A 20,238-nucleotide genomic window follows, 5' to 3' on the forward strand; every position below is an offset into this window, starting at 1 on the left:
TGATTCATTTTTGTAATTGTGGAGCTTGCTTTTACCCTTGCTCAGCTCAGTGCATTTCAGAATGCTCATTGTTGAGATATAAATGCCCTGTTGTTCCTACTAATCCTGTCACTCTGTGGAGTATTTTCAAAACAAATAACTGACAGACTAGATGCATTTATACATGGATAGATATGCATGTGTGTTGGTAAAAAACCCTGAGATCTGAAATACTTTCTGCACCTTGTACTTGTTCCTTATGGCAAGAAAAATGAAAATCTGCCACCTTTCTTCTGTAAAATGCTTTTAATTTCTGTTTTCTGTAGAGAGAGCTGGCAGTCCAAGGTGAGTCCATTTGGGGGTGACTGGCTTCTTGAGAAATAGAAAAGGAAACACCTGCAAATCACACTAACACAAAGGCAGCATGGAGTTATAAAATGAGGAAGGCCTGCTTGAGAAACTCCAACTAAGAATCTAAGCCTAAATAATTCTCCTTAACAGGGATCGGAATAACATAGTATAGTCCTGGCTTAAATGTTGGTCAGCTGGGTTTGTGTGCTGGTATTTATGGGTTTACAAGACATATTAATAATATGGCTGCTTGCTTATGCAAGCTTTTCCTCGGGATGTGCGACACAAAATTTCTTACAAGCGCCATCAGAAACATTTTGGGGAAGAAAAGTAATGGATGACATAGCTGGAAAAAAAGACCATTTTGTTGTCATGTTTTCTTAACAATGTGATCCTGCCAGAAACTGAATGCCCTATTTGAGAGAGCCATCAAAAATAGTACGGTACATTTCCTGTATTGTGTGGGAGCTTTCTCTCGCTTTTCTGTTTTTTTAAAGCAAAGAATAGATGCTCCACTGCTGCCAATAGAACATCCAAGCACAGCACTGGCACACTCACACTGAAGCTCCAAGGAAGTGGTCAGCAGCCCAGTGCCTTACCTGTGTCAGCAGGATTTTACCTGTGTCAGCAGGAGAGTCTCCTCACCTGGCTGGCAGAGGTGCACAGTATCTGCCTTGAGCTTATGGAACAGATTTACAGAAGAAAAACAGTAACACAGCCCAACCAACAGTGCCACACAGGTCACTGCAGATCCAGTCGATCTATAGTCACATGTACTTTATTCTGCTTTTACCTAAACATTTAACATGTAATTACTGGAGTGAAACTTGGAAGTTGTTTACAGCTTTTATGTTTCAAATTTTGTTTGGTTAGTTTTTCTTTTTTTCTAGATTGTCATATTTGTTTTTTCTAGGAGTGGCAGAATTACAGAGGAGCATTAATCCATACATTTATGCATATCTTTTACCCAGAGGAAATTCCAGAGGAAGCCATCACAGTTCCTGCAGAGGTACCATCATTGCTGGCTGTATATGGAGAGGGCTGTGGCTACAGCTGCAGAACAGAACAGTCGTTCATGTGCAGCAATCGGTGGGACAAAGGCTTTGCTCTCATGGAGCACAAGGTCTCATGGATTGCCGAGATGTTTCCTCTTCTGTAGACACTGTGGTTGCAGTGACACAGTCAGAAAAGCTTGGAATTGTTGTCTGTGAAGCAGACAGGGAACACTCTTGCCTTACCCTGTGGTGCCACACTCTTCCTCTGGCAGAGTGGCTACAGCAATTCCAATGCCTGGTAACACCCCACGCTACACTGCAGAACTGTAGCATCAACAGTCAGTCCTGGGCCAAAGGCAGCACCAAAAAACCTGGAGTAAAATTCCATAATGATCTAACTAGCAGCTTGCTGCCCTTTGCACTTTTGTAAATAACTTCTGTTGAATTATACAACATTTTTTACAAAATCAGCTTAACAGTTAAAAACACAGGACCTGAATGGACTGTTAGAAACTGTCATCAGACTGTACAGGTTTCTATTCACTTTGATGGAATGGTAAGAGATGAGTCTACCACCGCCTCACAGCATTTTACTGTTTTATGTGATGTTACTGCCAAGTAACATAGCTACCTTGTGTACTTAAAAACCTAACAATGTGTATTTTGTATTTGTTGCCAAGTTCACGGTTTACTTACTAGACTGTAACACAGTTGCAAGTTATTAAGGATTGAATCTCTGCATTAATTTTGTACAATACCATTCTAGCCCATGTTAGAGCAAAAAAAAGGATAATTGGTATGTAGATGCAAATTAGAGTTTAATATCCCATGCAGCTGTTTACATCTGCTTAATTAAGCAGCAGCGACTTCACATTAGCATTGCTATGAAACCATAAATACACACCGGAGATAAAGGTACAATCATGTTAAACCACCTTCCTCATGTCAAATCAATGCAAGATGGGTACTTTTTTTTGTTTCAGTCTTATGTTCTAATGGTAAAGAAAAAAGTCTTCACGTTTAAAGGATGTTTGGGTTCAACACATTTGATTTTGGTACAAGTACCAGGATTTTATAAAAAGACTGTGGCTGTAGGCAGACAGTTTAAGCAGTAAATGAAGAACTCTAATGGAAACTCCTAACAAATATAATTGGAAGTCAGTGGGTAATTCTCCTTTTGGAGCCTTTACAGGAGTATCACAGTCATTTTGCACAGTAATAGAAGGTAAGTAAATACCCATTGGGAAAAATGCAGGGCTGTCTTAACCCTGATGAAGTTGTTAACACTTGGACTATGTGGCATAAGCTCTTTGTTTCATGTATTTACCAGCAGTTCTGGCACAGGGCTGCTTGTTTTGCTCTTTGACTAAGGACCCCTGAAGTTCCACAGATGTAGCCAAGCTGGTATTTTGAGAGGTATGTACAATCAGAACAGGCCTTGGATTAACACAACACATCAGGAGAACGCAAAAACTGCTCTTCAGTATCAGAACTAACCGTTAACCATCAGCATAAGAACACAACCTCAGTTGGTGCCATTTTTAATGATTAGAAATAATACATTGTAAAACAAAAAGTGAAAAAATTCCAGCGTGATACTTATAAACAAAGAACAAATAGAAAACAAAAAAATGTCTGGTTTTGCCTGATTTATAGTATTTATCATACACACAGATCGTTAGTCTGAGGTAATACCAGTATTAACTTTTTAGTCCTTCAAGGACTGCTCAAAAATTAGTAACAATGATAGCAATTCATGTTATGTTAAAAGTGAGACTTGATTATTAAATCAAGTAAACTCCTTACCCTATTAGTTAGGGATCTGTGGCTGCAAGTATAAAACTGGAAGTAAGTCTACACAGCAGGAACTAACAGGACATGGGCGTCTGTGTGGTGTGTCAGTACGTAAGAGTACAGCTGAGTATGTAAAAATCAGACATTTCAATACAGTAAAGACTTTGTTCCAGAATAGCCCTTAAAAAATTTAGAATACTGTTAGTTTGCATAAAATAGCCAAAAAAACCCAACTAATTCAGAAGTCCAAATTTGGCATGAGGTAAAACCATGTGCATTTATTTCATCTGCATTTTAGATTTAGTAAGCATAAAATTAAGTATGTTGACTGTAATGAATTCAGTCATACAAGTGCAAGTCTTCAGCTAGAACATATTTTATGGCAGTTTATTTAAAAAATGTACCAGTAAATCATAAAAGAGGGATCATGTCCATTTAACGTTTATTGAAGTATACAGGAGGTTTTCTTTAGAATCAAATATGAGCATGAATATATGGCCAAACGTAAAATCTATCAAATTCAGTGAAAATTTTCTGACTTTAAATAGTAGCTGTAAGAATGACCAATATATATTCTTTGTTACAACCGCCCTCACTCTACAAGTAAAAAAAAAAATAATAAACATTCAGTAAACATTCTTTCCTAAGGTAGTTTCCCTTATATATCAGTGATTTATCCATTTTTTTTGTATACATAACTTTTTAAACATACCAATCAGTGGTTCTCACAATTGAAAAATAAAAGCACAAAAAAGTTTACACTCTTGTACAGGTAAATAAAAGATCATTTTTAATTAAACTGTATATCCTTAAGGGCATAGTATAGTTTCAATTTCATTACCTATTACATAATTAACTTCTTACATACAAATATTGACATATTTGGCTTGTGCTTCAAAGCCGTTGTGTCTACAAAGTCCATGTCAATGCAACTCATGACTTGAAATCAGTGGGGACATCTTTACTGCTGCTGGGTTTAACCTGGTCGTGCAACATGGTCTCTTCTGAGCTTGTTGTGGCACTGCATTTTTCTGGAGAGTCATCGGTGTCTGGATCCAACCCTTCAGGACAGGGAAGCTTTAGAAGTTCTTCCCGCAGCTGAGCTGTGTGACGCTGGATATATAAAAACAGGTCAGTGTGGAATAGTTAAAATAATACTTTTATTATACCACAGTTAAAATAATACTTTTCACAAGGTTAGACACTCTAAGGCAAAAAGAGGATTAGGTAGAAAAGGCTTAAATGTACTATTTCCATGTCTGGATCAACCTCTCCCCTATATTTAAGGACTGCTACTTTCCATTTAGTGACAGAATAATTAGCAAGAGCTGCTAGGGACTTTGCTAGTCCCTAAGGCTAGTCCTAAGGGCAGTCAGCAGAACTGCAGCCAACAAGTGCATCACTCTAAATGCTAAACTGTTGGTCTCAAAGTTGAGTCACATTTGTGTTTGGGGGTCACAGCAGAAACTGGCTTGGACTTGGTAGGTCATACAGTCAAACTAAATTTATGATGAGACCTGTCACAGAGACAGATATGCAGATTTGCTACCGATCACAGTAACTTCATTTTGAAGACCAGTCACACTGAAAAAATGGATGTCTGGCAATAGGAAAAAGAAGCCTTCTAAAATTTGGGGTTTACACCTCAGGGGAAATAAAACCTTATATTAAAAACAATATAGACCTGTTATCTGTGTAGTCACAAAACACACAAATGGTAATACTTGTCTAGGAAGGCAGAAAATGTTTATAATGGTTAGAACTTGATAAAAGTTAACACAGGATAACACTGATTGTAGCAGACCACGGTTTATTAACTGCTTGTCTACTCTAAGAGCTTGTTTTCTGCCAAGGATCTGGTTGTAACACAACTTTATCATGTACCTCCACCCACCCTCAGAGTTAACAAAAAAAGCTATTATCACAGAATATTCTGAGTTGTAAGGGACCCACAAGGATCATCAAGTCCAACTCTGAAGAGAATGGCCTGTAGGGGATAAAACCCACAACAACTGTGGCATTATCAGCACCATGCTCCAACCAACTGAACTGAACTTGGGGTCACTGTGTCTTATACAAATATTCACAGAAAAATACGCAGGACAGGTGCTAAAGGAAAATCCAACTTGTAGTAAAAATACTGGGGAAGTGGAATACACACACATTTAATCTCTTGACAACTGGGAAACCCAGATTTGTTATAAATGTCTCACCTTCAGAGCTGCTGCATGGTGGGACATGGTCCTGCCCACCCGTTTGTCACTGCTGTACTGCTGTATGTCTGCTATCCACTCCTCACACTGAGCCATGATCTCCACTCTTTTCAAGAAGAAGTGTTTGTGGATGACCTGCAAGAAAACATTCCCAATGTAACATGGATGGAAGAACCACATACTTTAACAATACCAAATTTGCAAGACATCTCTGGGCCTAACTGAATATAAGGAAAAAAAAAAATCTGTATGAAGAATTCAGAATTGAACAAGGTTGGAGATAAAATTGGAATTTCTGTCCTCAGAGGTTTCCAAAATCCAACTGGAAAAAGCCCTGGGGGAACCTGTTCTGAATTCAGCTGATGCTATTTTGGGGAGTTTGTTGGTCTGGATATCTCTTAAAGTTTGTAAGAATCCATTGTTTGTGTGCAGCCTGCCATTTCAGCAGTCACTTGTGTTAGCTGGGTAAACCCGTGCCAGAAACACACCGAGCAAAAGCAAAAGGGAGAGCGGAGTGCTGCTTGCATTCTGCAGCTCAGAGCTGGATGTACTACGCAGGCACGAGGTTTGCACAGGAGCAGAGCTGCACAGAGACAGTGCTGAGGCTTTCAGTGTTTCTTTCCCTGCCCCTTTTTGCCAGAGAAGCACAGAGTAAGCAGAAGCACCACATCCTCCCCTGTCACTGACCAGGAGATGCCCCAAAAGTAAACAGATGAGCAGAAACACTTTTGGCAGTACGAGCACAGGAACATTATGCGCTTCTGCAGAGAGAAGGATCATACAAACTGCTTCAGAGGGGATGCAACCACTTTGCTCTAGGCAGAAGCAGCATGTTTGGGACACAGGAATTCTCAGGCCATGGTAGTTGAGCTGCCCAGTTTGAATGGGAGCCAGTATTTGATTGAAGAGTAATTTTGGTATTGAAGTACATATGTGAGTTTAAAAAAAATCCAAACAATCAACGCTCATACAAAGTTGTGAAACTCTGTTTAGTGTTGGCTTTGTCTTAAAAAGTTTTCTAAAACTCTGAATGGTGAAAGAAACAATAAAACCAAAGAAATGATATTGAGCTCTGAGAGTTCTTGGCCATATTGTAACATAATGGGAAAAATGATTTTTCGCTCTGGAGGTTAGAGAAAATAGCTATCAGAGGAACTGCATATTGAAAGTGTGATTGACTTCAATTCTGGATACATTCCTTAAATCCAAAATGGAGCTTGGAAAAACTCCCAAAGACTGGCAATTTAGATCTCCCGAGCCTACCCATCATTTAAGACACTGAAGACAAACAACTCAGATTTCTGAAGACAACAGCTCTCAGGACCCACGTTCTTAGGCTTCAGTCTTCAGCATGAGTTTGCATTTGTGTTACTGAATTGATCATCACTGTTAAGGTTTCTAAGATAACCCTACAAAAAACCTAAAGGTCTGAACAAAAAGGGAATCTCCCAAAGAAGTGCTCAGATAATCCTAGAGATGCATTTCCATTTGGATGGATGCAGATGGAATCTAGAACTGTTCCAAAGCTGCCTCAAACCAGCAGTGTGAAGAAAGCTGAGCTGCAGAGTAAGCACACGATTACTGAGACTCTTAAAGGAAAGTGCAGTAACAATAAGCTGGGATTCAGTTACCAAATGGTGTAATACTGCATATCCTTCACTTCTGTACATGTGAGAAGAAACATGGAGCATTATTGTCAGGGGGCCCATTGCTTTCTAATATATTAAATTAATTTAATCTTACTGTGATTTGAGAACACCTTTTGCCAAAGTGAAACCATTACATTAGCTAGAAGAAAAAGACCTATTAGCAGAAGTTATTGGATCGTGTCTGCATATTATCTTTATCATGGTTTTCTACTTATTGAGTAGAACATTTAAGACGTAATTCTGAACCACCACCAGGTTTTATTTCATTAATTCAATACCCCTACATACACTGCACATACTTTTTCACCTGCATGTGGATAAAAATATCTAACACTTATAGTGCAGGTAAAGTGTCAATGCTTTCTAATTCCACAAGACACAGTAATTTTAATGAAAAAAGGTTTTGTATTCCAAATGGTGTTTTTTATGACATCAAGGAAAGGAGATCAACATCTCAGATGTCACACCCAGCAATGTGAATAATCCTAAAACAATTAGGCTTTTTCAACATTTTATTATGCAGACAATTGAAAGCATAGGTGATACTTCCAGATGGTTCCAAGCTTCAACACTGGCAACAGCTGTAGTAGTTCAGCGCAAGATGTCTTTTTCTGGAAATATTCCCTGGGAGTACTGTGGGATGACTCATGTTTGACCAAACATTTTCTATTAATATTTATACAGATTCTCTTAGTATTTCTTCAGCCCTTTTTTCCTTGCATTCTTTGCTGTATATGTTCAAGCCTTTGAGATCTAACTCATCTGCTTTGGGAAAGGAATTGGACTACAGACACTGAGAGAAATCCCTTATAATTAAATAACTAATAACTTCTGTGATGCTACAGGTGAGCTTTAGTCTCTTTTCAGGAATGTAAATAAATTAAGCAATTTGATTTATTTATTTTTTTTAAGACAGCATGAATGAATGAAGGTTAGTACTGCTTTTAGCAGCATCAAGACAGTTGTTTTCAAATACGCAGGTTTCTAGTGCAGATGCTTTGTGGGATTTCTTTTAAGGCATTTTTCCAAATTGCACTATCTTGGTGTATCTGAAGTGTTTCTTAGTATTTGCTTCAAACTGATGATCCTTGAGAAAATACTGCCTGTTATTTATGCAGAGTATGGATCATGGAGTGCTCCTTGGTTGGGCTGACCAACAGATGTTACAGGTCATGGAAAAGATCCTGTTCAGTAATAAGAGTGAGCCAAGCTGACTGAACCATGTTTTATCCAGCTGTGCACCAAGATCCCATTCAGGTCAGCCCCACTTTGCCTGCACTCCTGTTTCCCAGAAAACAATCTGTGAAGTTTGGTGCATTGTTATTCACTTCAGTCTCTTGAGTCAGTTGCTGCAGGTTAAAACAGACATTTCATGCATGATCTTACCAAATATTTGCATTATTCTTAACACTCAATAAAGAGAAATACTGCCTTTCACAAAACCTACCTCCTTAAAACATGGTGATGGATTTCTCATTTGTTCAAGCATTGCCCACTTGACTGTTGCCTGTCGGATATTTCCATCATATTCTCTGGAGCTCTGGGTACCACTCGGAGTACCTCGCGATCGTTCGTAACCTGGTTCATTGAAGTATGGTTCTGCCACCAGTATTAGGGACTGGACAGACACTAACACCTGTTAAGAGAAGAAACCAGATGCTAGAATCATGCTACCAAAGTATTCTTATAAATGTACACAGCTCTGCTCACCTTACAAGCAAAACCATTTCTATAGCAAAGTCCTTCCATTTGTGATCCAGGCTACATGCAAGCAGGGAACATCCATGCTCTCAAACCTAAACTGTCACTACACAAAAAAACCACCGAGTCCTGTGGCTGTGTATTTAGCTGAGAAAATGACAAATGTAACTTAAAACCCTGCAAAACAAACATACAGCTATAAGTAAAAGAAAGTTTTTAAAGGAAGATGTGTCTGATTGGCCCTTTTGTGAAAGAAAGTGTATTTTTCAAGTTGTCAGTCAACAATTTTGATTTTTTCCCTCTGGCTAAGCTCCCTAATTCTTCTAATTCTGAACTAGATGGAAAAGAAAAAAGGAGGTAAAATGCCATGTGAACCACTGAAATTAACCCTGATCTACAATGTCTCCCATTTTTTCTTTCAAATGAATGTTCTTAGCCCTTTTAGTTTCAGATTTTACAAACAATACTGTGTCATATGCCAATAAAACAAAATCTCAGTATTTTTCTTAAGGGAAAAAAATGTTTTCAGTACTGTATGACCAAAGCAACAACTACTCAGTAATTAGGAAGTAACTATTTTCCTCCTTTGGATTTTACTATCCAGCACACATGTGAAGAGATGCTGACATAAATTCAAGGCATTTATCTGTATACTCAGCTATTCCTAATAAAACCCAAATAATTAAACAGACACATTGGGCTCTTAGGTATCCAAATGCAGATGCATATTCCTGATTTGATGGCTTGCTAGTTTTTCCAGTATTAAAAAACTTGTCCCCATCAACTTGGATTTTTACTAACTGGAGGGCAAGTTTTTCTTATGTACTTAGGAGCAAGTCCACCAGCAACAATTTTAGGGATTACAGTTCTGTGACACAAACTTCCAGAACTGAAAAGAATTCAACCAAGGTGATTTTAACATTTATATTTAATCAATTAGTGAAAAGGTGATGATATGTTACAGACCTAGGAATGTCATTTCCAGCACTGAGCATTCTTAGGTGCAGATGCCCACATGTTAGGGCAGCTGTTTGTGGAACTGATTCTCCTCCCATCCTAGGTACAACTTAGAGCTTTAAAACATTCCCTAATTCAGCAGCCTAATTTGTGAATTTGGATATGGAGGACAAGAACCCTCCTATTTCTTGGTAGATGCAGAATGTACAGCTCACATCAGATAGATACCATGTCAGCAGCAATCCAAACTCTGACTCTTTCACAGGCAGTGCCCTGACATCCACAGATGTGCTCTGTGCTCAAGCGTGGCACTCTCCTGGAGCTTCTCCCATAGCAAAACCAGCAGAGAAGGGTTCCAGCTTCCCATCCTCTCTGTGATGGTTCCTCACTCCACAGACACTACACCAGGTCAGTAACTCCTAGCAAAGCAGCTGTCCGTGAGCCAGCTGAATGACACAGGTTATCCTCAGTCCCACCAGCACCTCACAGGAACACACCCTCACTCCTTTAGGTGCCATGGCACTTTGCCCTTATGCAGTGGCTGTGCTTTCATTACAACACAGATGGACAGTCTAGGGCAGCCAAGTCTTTATCCTGATGGATTGGACATGGAGCTGTGCAGTGGGAAGATGTGAACCAGCATCCCTCATTGGACTGAGAAGGAAAATTAACCAAGTTTTTCTATTTCTCTGCCAGGTGCTCCAGGTAGCTGCTGGTACTGTGTGCACCATCACAGTCTCCTGTACCTGCCCTGCACTCGACTACAAGCAAGCCCATTATTTAGGGTCAAACCTTAAAATATAGGTAAATGTATTAAAACACAGAATGTGCCTCACAAATCAGGTTTCATGAAGCAAGTGGCCACACAGATACCAACAAAGGCAGAATATGATGCAAGTGTGCTAAGTCACGGTAGAGTGACTTCAGGGCCAAGGCTTTGGATATGAAAGGAGTTCTGGTGATGTCTGTGGCTTTTACATGTCTTTGGAAGAACAGGCTTTTGCTTTTTAAAAAATTTGTATCTTAGATATCTATATTTTTTAAGCAGCTATGGTAGAGAAATTTGACACTGCAGCACTGTACTTTCTGGGCCTGATTAAGCAGTCAATACTTTGAATTATAATTGTAATGAATGAGAAATTCTACACTGATTTTCCAGTTTTACTGGGTAATAAAAATTAATTTCTGAAGTATTTTGGGTGGTCTGGCAATAGTTCAATCTCTGAGCCAGAAAAAACATGTAGTGCTTAATTCTTTCCAAGCAATTTATTTAGTCCTACAGCTGTTTTCCATTTAATAGTTGTAAAGTGATTTTCTCTCAATGTGGTGGGGATGGGACTTTTTCCAATAGTTTTCTTACTATTCTCAAAATGAAACACTGAAAAGAAGTTTTAGATGATAAACTTTCATGCTGCATATGATTTCTAACAATCAAATCTAACGTTTTAATGTAAGAAAAAGGACTTTAGTGAAAGCAAGACTTCCTAAATACTTGTACCTTTCTACATTGATTTTATAGTTGAAGTCCAAAACTGCAGTTCATCTCTTAATCAGGAGAATTTGCATCTTGAGAGACTTGCACTCATTAAGGAAGTGTTGGATACCTATCCCAGTGTGACCCTCTCTGATACTGAAGCTGATTGTGAGATATGCCAGGAAGTTCCCTTGACTGTTGTACCTTTCAAAGGTAAGAATAAATGGCTTTGCACTGATATTGACTGGCTCCCTCAGCTCCCCTGGCTTCATGAGGTTTGGTACCATGAACACGTGAGTCCAAGCAGCTTCAATACCATTTCCTCTACTGTGGGTAATTCCTCATTCTCACAGACAACCCTAGTGAGGGCTCAGGGACAAGGGAAAGCAGGTCTTACCTCCCCTAAGAGCGAGGCAGAGATGACCTCTGCCTTTTCCATGCCCTTGTCAATAGGTTTCCTGCCCCACTGAGCAGCTGGAAAGCCTAAGGAAAATGTGTTCTTTTGCTGCCAGCATGCTAATTATGAAAATCTCTTCATAGTCATCTTTATAACCCTCAACAGTTTCATCAGTGCCATCTGAGCTTTAGTTTCCCTAATTTCTCTCCTGAATGTTTGGTCAATGTCCTTTTATTTCACACAAGTAGTCCATCCCCTCCTTCCACCTTTTCTTGCTTCTTTTTTGTAACTGAGCTTAGGCAAGAATTCTCTTTTACCCATGCTGGCACTCTGCCTCACTTGCCTGACTTCCACACAATGGAATAGACTATTCTTGAACTTCTAGGAGACCGATGAATCTGCTCTCCAAGGCCAAATCCTGAACAAGCTGAAATCTGTTCTGCTGAAGGCAGTAATTCTATTATGCTGAAGCTGTGCAGTCTTCTAGGATTTTGAGCAGAAATTGTACCTTGTGCTACATAATAATTACTCCAAACTTAGAATAAATTCAGCAACTGCCATAGGAAAGAAGCCATTGCAGGCTTTACTTAATGTCTTTGCTTGTGAGTCAGTGCATGTCTGTGAAATAAAGCTGAAAATGATAAGGACTGCATGCCCTAATAATTTCTGGTCTAATGCAACACTAATTATTATTGAACACAGCATCACTGCACTTCCATTCCCTCCATCTTTATTCCTCTACTCAGCTCACCTGCACACTTAGGAGGAGGAAGGCTACAGTCTGCACTAGAGCACTTCACTTTCTCATCTCTCACAGTGTGGAGCCTCCTTTGTCTTCACCATGAAAGGCTTGTCATAAAGCTTTTTTTTTCATAAATTTTTCATAATTGGGAGGATTCCCAGTCTTTATTTTATTTTTTTTTTCCCTTTTTGAAAATAAAATAAACTATTTGAAATCATCTGAGCAGACCTGGTGCAGGAATGAACTGCACACATGAACAGCTGCTCTTTGAGACCAGACCAACAGAAAAACTCATTAGAAAGAGCATTTTGAAGAACCTGTCTCCTCAGCAGTGTTCCTCTCCTAGAGTTCCAAGGACATTTTCTGGACTTTTGTCTTATTTATGCTTACTTGAAGATTATTCTGGTTTAAATGTTCTAGTAAAGGAATCATTAGGAGTAAGAGACAACTTACTACTCCTAAATGACATTTGAAGAGAAAGAAGGAATTGCTCACCTGCAAAAAACTTGATGTTTGGGGATTCCATTTCTCTTCTGGCCTCCCATGCCATGTATTAAGTATGCTTAAGCACACCTGAAAAGGTGACATTATTAGTACCACAGACAAATATTATGACAAAATTGTTCTACTTGGACAGAACAGAATGTTGACATTACATTCATTCTTTTACAAACTTTTTTACAACAGCATTCTAAAAGACAAATTTGTTTCCTGTCACAGAATCAATAAGGTTGGAAAAGACCTCAGGGATTGTCAAGTCCATCCTGTGGCTGAACGACCACGTCAACCAGACCATGGCACTGACTGCCAGGTTCAGTCTTTCCTTTGAACACCTCCAGGATTGGTTGGTGACTCCACCACTGCCCTGGGCAGCTAATTCCCAAGTCTAATCACCCTTTCTGGGGACAAATTCCTCCTAATGTCCAACCTCAAACTCCCCTGGTGTAGCTTAAGACCATGAGACTACTTTGAAAGAGAAACAGATAAAAATACTGTGGATAAGCAAAAACAGCATGCTAATAAACATAAAACAAAAGGCAGATTACTTTTTCTCACAGGAAACTTATGGATTCTAGTGCTCAAAAAAAAAAAAAATTATGAATATTGTCTGATTCTCTACTTTCTGCTTTAAATACTGTTATAAAACCTGTAATTGTGCGTTTTAGAGACAGTCATTCTGCTTAAGCACGAAAAAGGTGGTTTCTGACACCCAGACTATCAAGAAATTGGAATTATTCCTTAACTTTTGTGATTGATCTGAACTTTAGGGAAGTTTATGGTGTTCTTGAATTTTATTGTGAAATGGAACAATCCAAAACAGGGAAAACAAAGAGACAAAACAAACAGAAAAAACTTAGAGGAAGTATTTTCCAAGACTTCAAACTAGACAAAGAAAAACGGAGATGAAGTCTCAACTAGGAATTATATTCTGTGTCCACATTCATAGAAAGTAAATGGAGAAAATGAGACAAGGCACTCAGCAAACCTTCAACTGCAGCTGATATGAAGCACACTGTCCATGGAAAGGGTATTTCAGCTAGACAAAACAGATTTCTGACTGGTTCATTTAGCAAAAAATGTTGGAAAAGAACATTTTTCTCAGTCAAAAGTACTTGCTTTTTTGGTCCAATCCAGCTCATAAAGGCTGGACCTCCAAAATTCTGCGAGACTATTTAGAAAGGGACTAATTCCCACTTGAAACTGGCAAATCCCTCCTCATTTTGGTCTGAAGACCAGTATTAACCAAAGAGCTTCCTCCTGTACATTGGGAGTGGCTGATCCATAATTCCATCACAAAAAAACCCCCGACTTTCATCTGTTTCACTTTTTGTTACATCTAACACAGGATCCCAGCTGACCTACCTTGCCATCATTGTAGAGGTTTGGATTAAATCTCACGCTGTGGCCTCCAGTTGTTTCCAGATTCACAAGTGGAGGGGAATTCGGATAGTCTTGTGGGAAATACACATCAAACTCAAAGCAGCCATTTGCGTACGGGGTGTCTGCTGGACCAGTAATGAGAACCTACAGCATTAAAAAGAGGAAAAAAAAAAAAGAACACTTAAAATCCCCACCCTTGGATCTATCACACAGTTGAGATTTTTTAAGTTACATGAATCATTTCATTTCTACCTGCTGAGTAGCAGGAATTATTAATAAATGTCATAATCATACACAGGCTGTCAGTCTGTTCATTCTGATACCGTGGGTAAGCAAAGCCCTTTGCAAACACTCATTTCTCAAAGAGATGAAACTCTTTCCTATTGGATGTATTACTAGATTGTTTATTTCAAAATACAGGTCCAGAAGCTCTCAGTGTACTTCTCCACACCTACTGCCTGCAACTTCAACAGTCACAGGTGAAGATAATGGAGCAACATCACTAAACTTTTCCCTTTGGAATAACTGGCTGAAAAAGAAAGAATCCCATTCTGTGAAGACTCCTTGGCCAACCTGGGCCAGGTGGGCTCTCCCTTCCCCTGCCAAGCTGCTGAGAAATCAGACTCTGATACTACCACTGCCATTAATACCTGGACAGCAATTAAAGTGAACATGAAATATTTCTGTTTTTTCCCTAAGATTTCAGGCACCTTCCTGAACACTTCTGTGCCACGCTGAAGAGAGAGCTAAACGCAGCTTTGCTTCTTTACCTTCATTATGTCGAGCCGCTCCTCATCACAGCGCACGAACACGCTGGACGAAGACGAGAGAGGCAGTGAGGTCGAAAGAGTCACGGCTTCCTGAGCCAGACGTCGGGCCCTGGCAGCGCTGTTGGCGTCGCTCGCGTTTTTTACCTGAGACATGTAGTGGTAATTTACTTTGAAAACCAATTTGCCGTCATCATCTTCGGAAACCATTTCAAATGTATCTGCAAGAGAAAAAAAATTTAGTTCATCGGGAAAGGAGGGAAGTTTATAGTGGATTAGTCTTGGATAAAGATTATGAGCATTAAAAACAGGAAAGTTTAATTTACATCACAGTAATGCAAAAAAAATATGTGTTTTGTGAGTTAACAGTGATCATAGAAACCAAAGCATTAAAAGTGCTGGGCTGAAACAATTTCTGCAGCTAATTTACAAACTTTCATATGCCATATATGTCAAATATACACCACTCCCAATTTGGAAAGCTACCAGCTATTCCCAGCCAGGAATATGATGATACTTAAAAATACATAATAATGCTAATAATGGAACTGTGTGAAGCCAAGTGCCAGCGGTGTTTACTCGTGCTGGTGGCAATGTTATTGAAGAACCATGAAAAACTGCAGTGGAGCTGGTTTTCTTTAATCACTTGCTGCACAAAATCTGCAGCACAGCTGCCAGAGGGAAATGCTCCCACTTCCTACAAACCTTCCTAACTCCTACTCTTGGCATACACTCCACAAACACTTGTGAGGAAAACCTCTTACAAATACAGCAGCAAAGAAATGTGACTGCAAATGCTGTCACCACAACTCAAAAAATACTTAGTGAACATGTTTTTCCAGTAATTTTATAGCTCTTTTTTGGATAAGATACTAATAGTTCTTTATGAATTACTTTGGTAACACATTCCTTTTATGGCTAAAATAAGGACCGATTCCAATCACATTTTCCAAAGGTAATATATTGCACTTCATCAAAGGACACAATCAAATTTTTTGCAGTTTCATTTAAAAAACACATTTTGATTTAAATTATTTTCTATTTTAAAAAAAAAGAAGCTTTATATATAAATAAATATATATGAGCTTTAAATAAATCAAACATTTCAACGTAATTTGAGAACTGAAAGACTCACAAAAAATCATTACTGTAATGAAAGCATGAATACCATGACATCACTGAATTAATCTGATCCCTTGAATTACCCCAGTGCATGCTTAAAACATTTCTTATTAGTTCAAAGAGTGCATGAGTCGGTAACCTGAAAACACAAATGTACAATTTTCCTCATTTGAAAATTATCAGTGGTCATGTATGTAAGACAGTTGTTAACTTTTAAAATAATAAAGGATTCTGTTTAACAGAACACACATTTCTTCAGTGTCTGCTTTCTAAAACACACACATTAACACTTCTCAACCTACCAAACTGGAGTTTTTTCATGACAGCCACATACTTCTCTTCAAGGGATCGTAAAACAGACAAAGGCTTGGGCTTCACAGCAGCCTTCTTGGAATACTCAGCCATCTTCTTTTCTGTTGTGTAAAATGTGACCATTATTTGTAGTTAACTATGTAATCCCAAGAAAAGCACAGCAAGTGTTGACATTTTATGGTTACATTCTTTTACAGAGACATCTCAAAACTGGGCATTACTTAGGATATACAAATCTCTTTTTCTCACTAATGTGTATCATTACGTGAAAAGCTTGGAGTAAATTAAGATCATAATCGCAGCTTAGAAATAATTAATGACTGGTGCTGTTTCTTTGAATATTTTTTTATTCTTTAAGTTACCTTTTTTTAATTTCAAACAGAAAGTATGACATATAATTATGTGAATGGCTATTCCCACATGCATTCCTGGACTCTCCAAAATCAGGAGCCGATTATACATGCCTTTAGAAAATGCACTTACCTGATTCAGCTACTTAATCTTTAGTTTTTATTACTAGACAACCAGATGGTCTTCTGAACATCTGCATTCATCTACTTAATAATTAATCCAATTAATAAGATTTAGTTTTAACAGAAAAAGTTTTACAACTAAAGGTCCTGCCTGTTGTTTTCTGCCAAGAAAAATAATAATAAAAAAAGGTTGTGCTGGAAGGTGTGAGGTGTACTCTAACTTACTTGAATTATTCTGTTTTCTGATCAAAATACTGAAAACTACCACAAGGTTCCAACCACCTTTGACAATGCAGTCAGTGGTTGGGGACAGGAGGGAAGTGTTTTGCCTTGCTTTGATGCTGATTTATAAGTTACCTGCAAATGGCTGTATTACAGATAAACAGCAACAGTACTCATAGGAGAGTTTGTGTTTCACCTTGGTTTGCTTGGCGCAGACTGGTGGTCGCGGCATAAACGATCTCTGCAGTCTTTTGGATGTCTGGCACCAGGAGGGTCAGTCCCTCTGGCTCTTGATCAGAAGTATCCGGTTTTACTCCCGCTTTAGCTTTGTCTTTTTTAGACCTGCAAGGGGCAAAGGAATAGGATATATCTTTCAACCAGACATACAGTATCCAGTGCATCTGTCAACAGGGAAAAACACCAAAGATAAAGGATTGAGACTAAACCAAGCCTTCTGAAATGGAATGTGTCTCTGTACCTCCAGGTTCATCACTGAATGCAGCAGCCAACAGTTCCAACACTGAACATGCTGCCTTGATTTGACGAACAGAGGCACAGGTGGTATGAGCAGTGAAAATATGAACTCAAAGCCAGAGATTCCAGTTTCTGCTTCAACATTTCAGGCCTCCTGATTGTTACCCCACAGGCTGACCTGCACACCTTCACACAAGATTAGAAAGCTTTACAAAATCAATCTAACAAAGATCATGTCATAAATATGCATTTCATCCTTGCAGATCCTTGAGCAAAACTAAGTCCTAAAGAGGTGACAAAGTGCTCTTTCCTGCTATACAGTACACTAGCAATTGCTGAAAACACACTAATGGTAAAACTCTAGGAAACCTCCAGTAAAAGTTCACAGAATCTAGATGAATATCAACCCAGGTACCACAGGACCGTGGGTCAAACATGAATTTTGCTTCTCTCTGCAGTTCTCTTCTGGGCTACAGAAATGTAGAGCTTTTATTTCCATAAAGAGTTTAATGTAATATAATTTTAAAAGCCTAAAAATATAAAAAGCAACTAGGTCACACTGGATGTTTATAATTAAAATACTGCAAATCAAAATGTCAATTTAAACATTCCAAATTTTTGGTAATTATTTGAACATGCAGTGCATACTAACACTGCTGTTTGGTAGAAGCTAGTTGCAAAGTAGTCTAAGATACATTTAAATCTTCAGACTGTGACAATCCAGTCCTTACTAGCATAGTCAAGTGCTGAAATGAGGACAAGGGTATTTGATACTAATGTAACCTAAATGTGTGTATTTAAATACTTCTATGTTTTAAGAGCTAGCATAAATTTACACTGTCATCTTGCAAAACTTGGGAGATTTTAATGCCAGCAGCACCCAAATTATTTTACATTCATTTCTGTACATTTTTGTTTCAACAGCAACTGTTCATTTTGAGACCCAAACAAATTCAACAGCCAAGATGAAGTAGTTTTCTCTTTCTCACTAGCAAAGTGACTAACCAAGAAACTATCTACATGAGCAAAAACAGCAATTTAATGCTTTGATATAGCAAACATATTTTACCAACTATAACCTTTCTGTGTTTCAATCTAGCCTGAAATCATGCATAATGAATGTCTCTCTAAACTATTCCATAGAGGTGATTACAGTAGTACTGAATATGGTCTCTGAACTGTACCTAATCAAATGAGAATATCCCTAGAGACCATTAATAACAAAATACATTAGTGTAGCGCGGTCCATTTTTCCTGTTCCAGATTTAATCCAAAAGGATGTTAACCCACGGCTGACTTCAACCTATTTTGAGCTTTCAGATCCTCAAAGTTAGGAGGAATCAGAGGTATCACAGCCAGCCCCAGGCCGCATTTGAGGGACACCATATGACAAAAAAGCTGCATCTCTCATTCATACTTTGCAATCCTTATTATTACATTTTTCTTTGTGCAAAGAAATAGGCCAATTTTTAAAATAAGCTACTAAGCACCTTCAGAAATATACATTCAAACCTACTAAACCTCAGTGATAACCTGTTTTAACATCATGCACATGCTAGCAGCTACCAGTCCTTAGAAAGGTACACAGATTTAGATCTGCCTCCTATTGATGCAGAAGCCTTAAGCTATTTCCTACAAAACCCTTGGAGAAATTCTGGCTGAAGTAAAATGTCAGTGGGAGTTATACAAGAGACAGACGTGTGAAAAGCAATAAAAATGTGTTTGGTGAAGGTAGCAAAAGTAAAATTAATTATTAAAAATTCATTTTCAAAACAGTGCTCTTGTGGCTCTTTTGTCATCTACTTGCTTTTACAATTTAGACTGGTTGTTTGGTTTTCTTCCTTCTACTTGGTCTTAGAATCAAAAAAATCAAGGTGTTGGCCTCAAAAGCAAAATGCTTCACCATGTGCTTAAAAACTCCTACAGACATAGTGAGTTACTGACAGCAACTACCTCAGCTGACAGGAAATATATATTAGTTGAAGAAGCAGAGGAAAGGAGACATGTATTCAAATGCAAACTTTCAGTACCAATAATGTATTTTCCTCATGTTCTCCTTGCTGTCCACAAATTACACTTCAGCATTTCTGAACTGTCAAAAGAGAATGTATTCTCCTAACATCTCCTGGGCCACCAGGGAAAGGAGATTCTGTCCATTGCAGTCATGAGCACAACAGAAACCCCCACCCCGCCTCTCTTCAGAACATCTCAGCTCTACCCTGACAACTGTAGTTATCCAGGGGTTGTGTGAAGGTCTACATTATCCAGCTGCCTAACTTCTGAGTCAGGCCACACATGTGGAAGAGCAGTTCAGGAAGCAAAATGCAGGGATAAATCTAACTCAACCACACCTCTGCCCCATCCAAGTATTGTTTTTTTGACCTTGATTCTGCCTAATCATGGATTTCAGTCAGTTTCTTAGGGAGGATAAGACAGCTGATTCACAAATTCCCAAAATCAGACATACTGCCTTATTAACATTTAGCTTCCTCAGGCAAGTGTTGCTTGTATGTTCTGATGGTTAGTTAGGCTAAAGGTAAACTTTTTCCCCACTTTTGGAGAACAAACCAACTGATACTGCCATAGTGGGCAAGGCACGTATGAATGATGACATCCATTTTTTTCTTCCCTCATTTTGTCTTCCTACCTTTATTTGATTCAAAAGACCACCAGCTGAGTGTGATCCATCCTGCATAGTTTGTGAGATCACAGAATCACAGAATGCTTTAGGTTGG

At 38.6% G+C, this 20,238-nt stretch overlaps 2 protein-coding genes and 1 long non-coding RNA gene across 7 annotated transcripts in view; 2 read left to right on the forward strand and 1 right to left on the reverse strand.

Annotated features, from left to right (window-relative positions):
* The window catches only part of LOC111926969 (uncharacterized), a 25,661-nt gene extending 22,778 nt beyond the window's left edge, over positions 1 to 2,883 (forward strand). The window contains exon 4 of one of the 3 annotated variants that reach the window (XR_015283519.1): positions 1,244 to 2,550. Coding sequence is in view for 1 of the 3 variants with exons in the window: in XM_086878086.1 (XP_086734212.1) it covers positions 1,244 to 1,755 (512 nt within the window). In the remaining 2 variants the exon portion in view is untranslated. Of the gene's footprint in view, positions 1 to 1,243 lie in introns of all 3 variants that reach the window. The other 2 variants (XR_015283518.1, XM_086878086.1) reach the window with 2 other exon arrangements.
* BIRC6 (baculoviral IAP repeat containing 6) overlaps positions 2,127 to 20,238 on the reverse strand; it is a 175,370-nt gene continuing 157,258 nt past the window's right edge. For all 3 annotated transcript variants that reach the window (XM_086878080.1, XM_086878079.1, XM_086878081.1), the window contains 8 exons: positions 17,226 to 17,371; positions 16,325 to 16,435; positions 14,904 to 15,121; positions 14,116 to 14,277; positions 12,748 to 12,825; positions 8,429 to 8,617; positions 5,333 to 5,467; positions 2,127 to 4,232 (listed from right to left, as the gene is read on the reverse strand). In XM_086878080.1, the coding sequence (XP_086734206.1) occupies positions 4,053 to 4,232; positions 5,333 to 5,467; positions 8,429 to 8,617; positions 12,748 to 12,825; positions 14,116 to 14,277; positions 14,904 to 15,121; positions 16,325 to 16,435; positions 17,226 to 17,371 (1,219 nt within the window). In that variant the 3' untranslated portion in view covers positions 2,127 to 4,052. The remainder of the gene's footprint in view (positions 4,233 to 5,332; positions 5,468 to 8,428; positions 8,618 to 12,747; positions 12,826 to 14,115; positions 14,278 to 14,903; positions 15,122 to 16,324; positions 16,436 to 17,225; positions 17,372 to 20,238) is intronic.
* Positions 3,813 to 16,266, forward strand: LOC147654946 (uncharacterized). Its single transcript, XR_015283522.1, has 6 exons — positions 3,813 to 7,826; positions 9,905 to 10,051; positions 10,336 to 10,443; positions 11,159 to 11,326; positions 14,554 to 14,715; positions 14,833 to 16,266. It is a non-coding gene; the product is annotated as an uncharacterized LOC147654946 (long non-coding RNA).

Source organism: Cyanistes caeruleus, chromosome 2, assembly GCF_971803275.1.
Source record: "Cyanistes caeruleus chromosome 2, bCyaCae1.hap1.1, whole genome shotgun sequence".
In the NCBI taxonomy this organism is placed as follows: Eukaryota; Metazoa; Chordata; class Aves; order Passeriformes; family Paridae; genus Cyanistes; species Cyanistes caeruleus.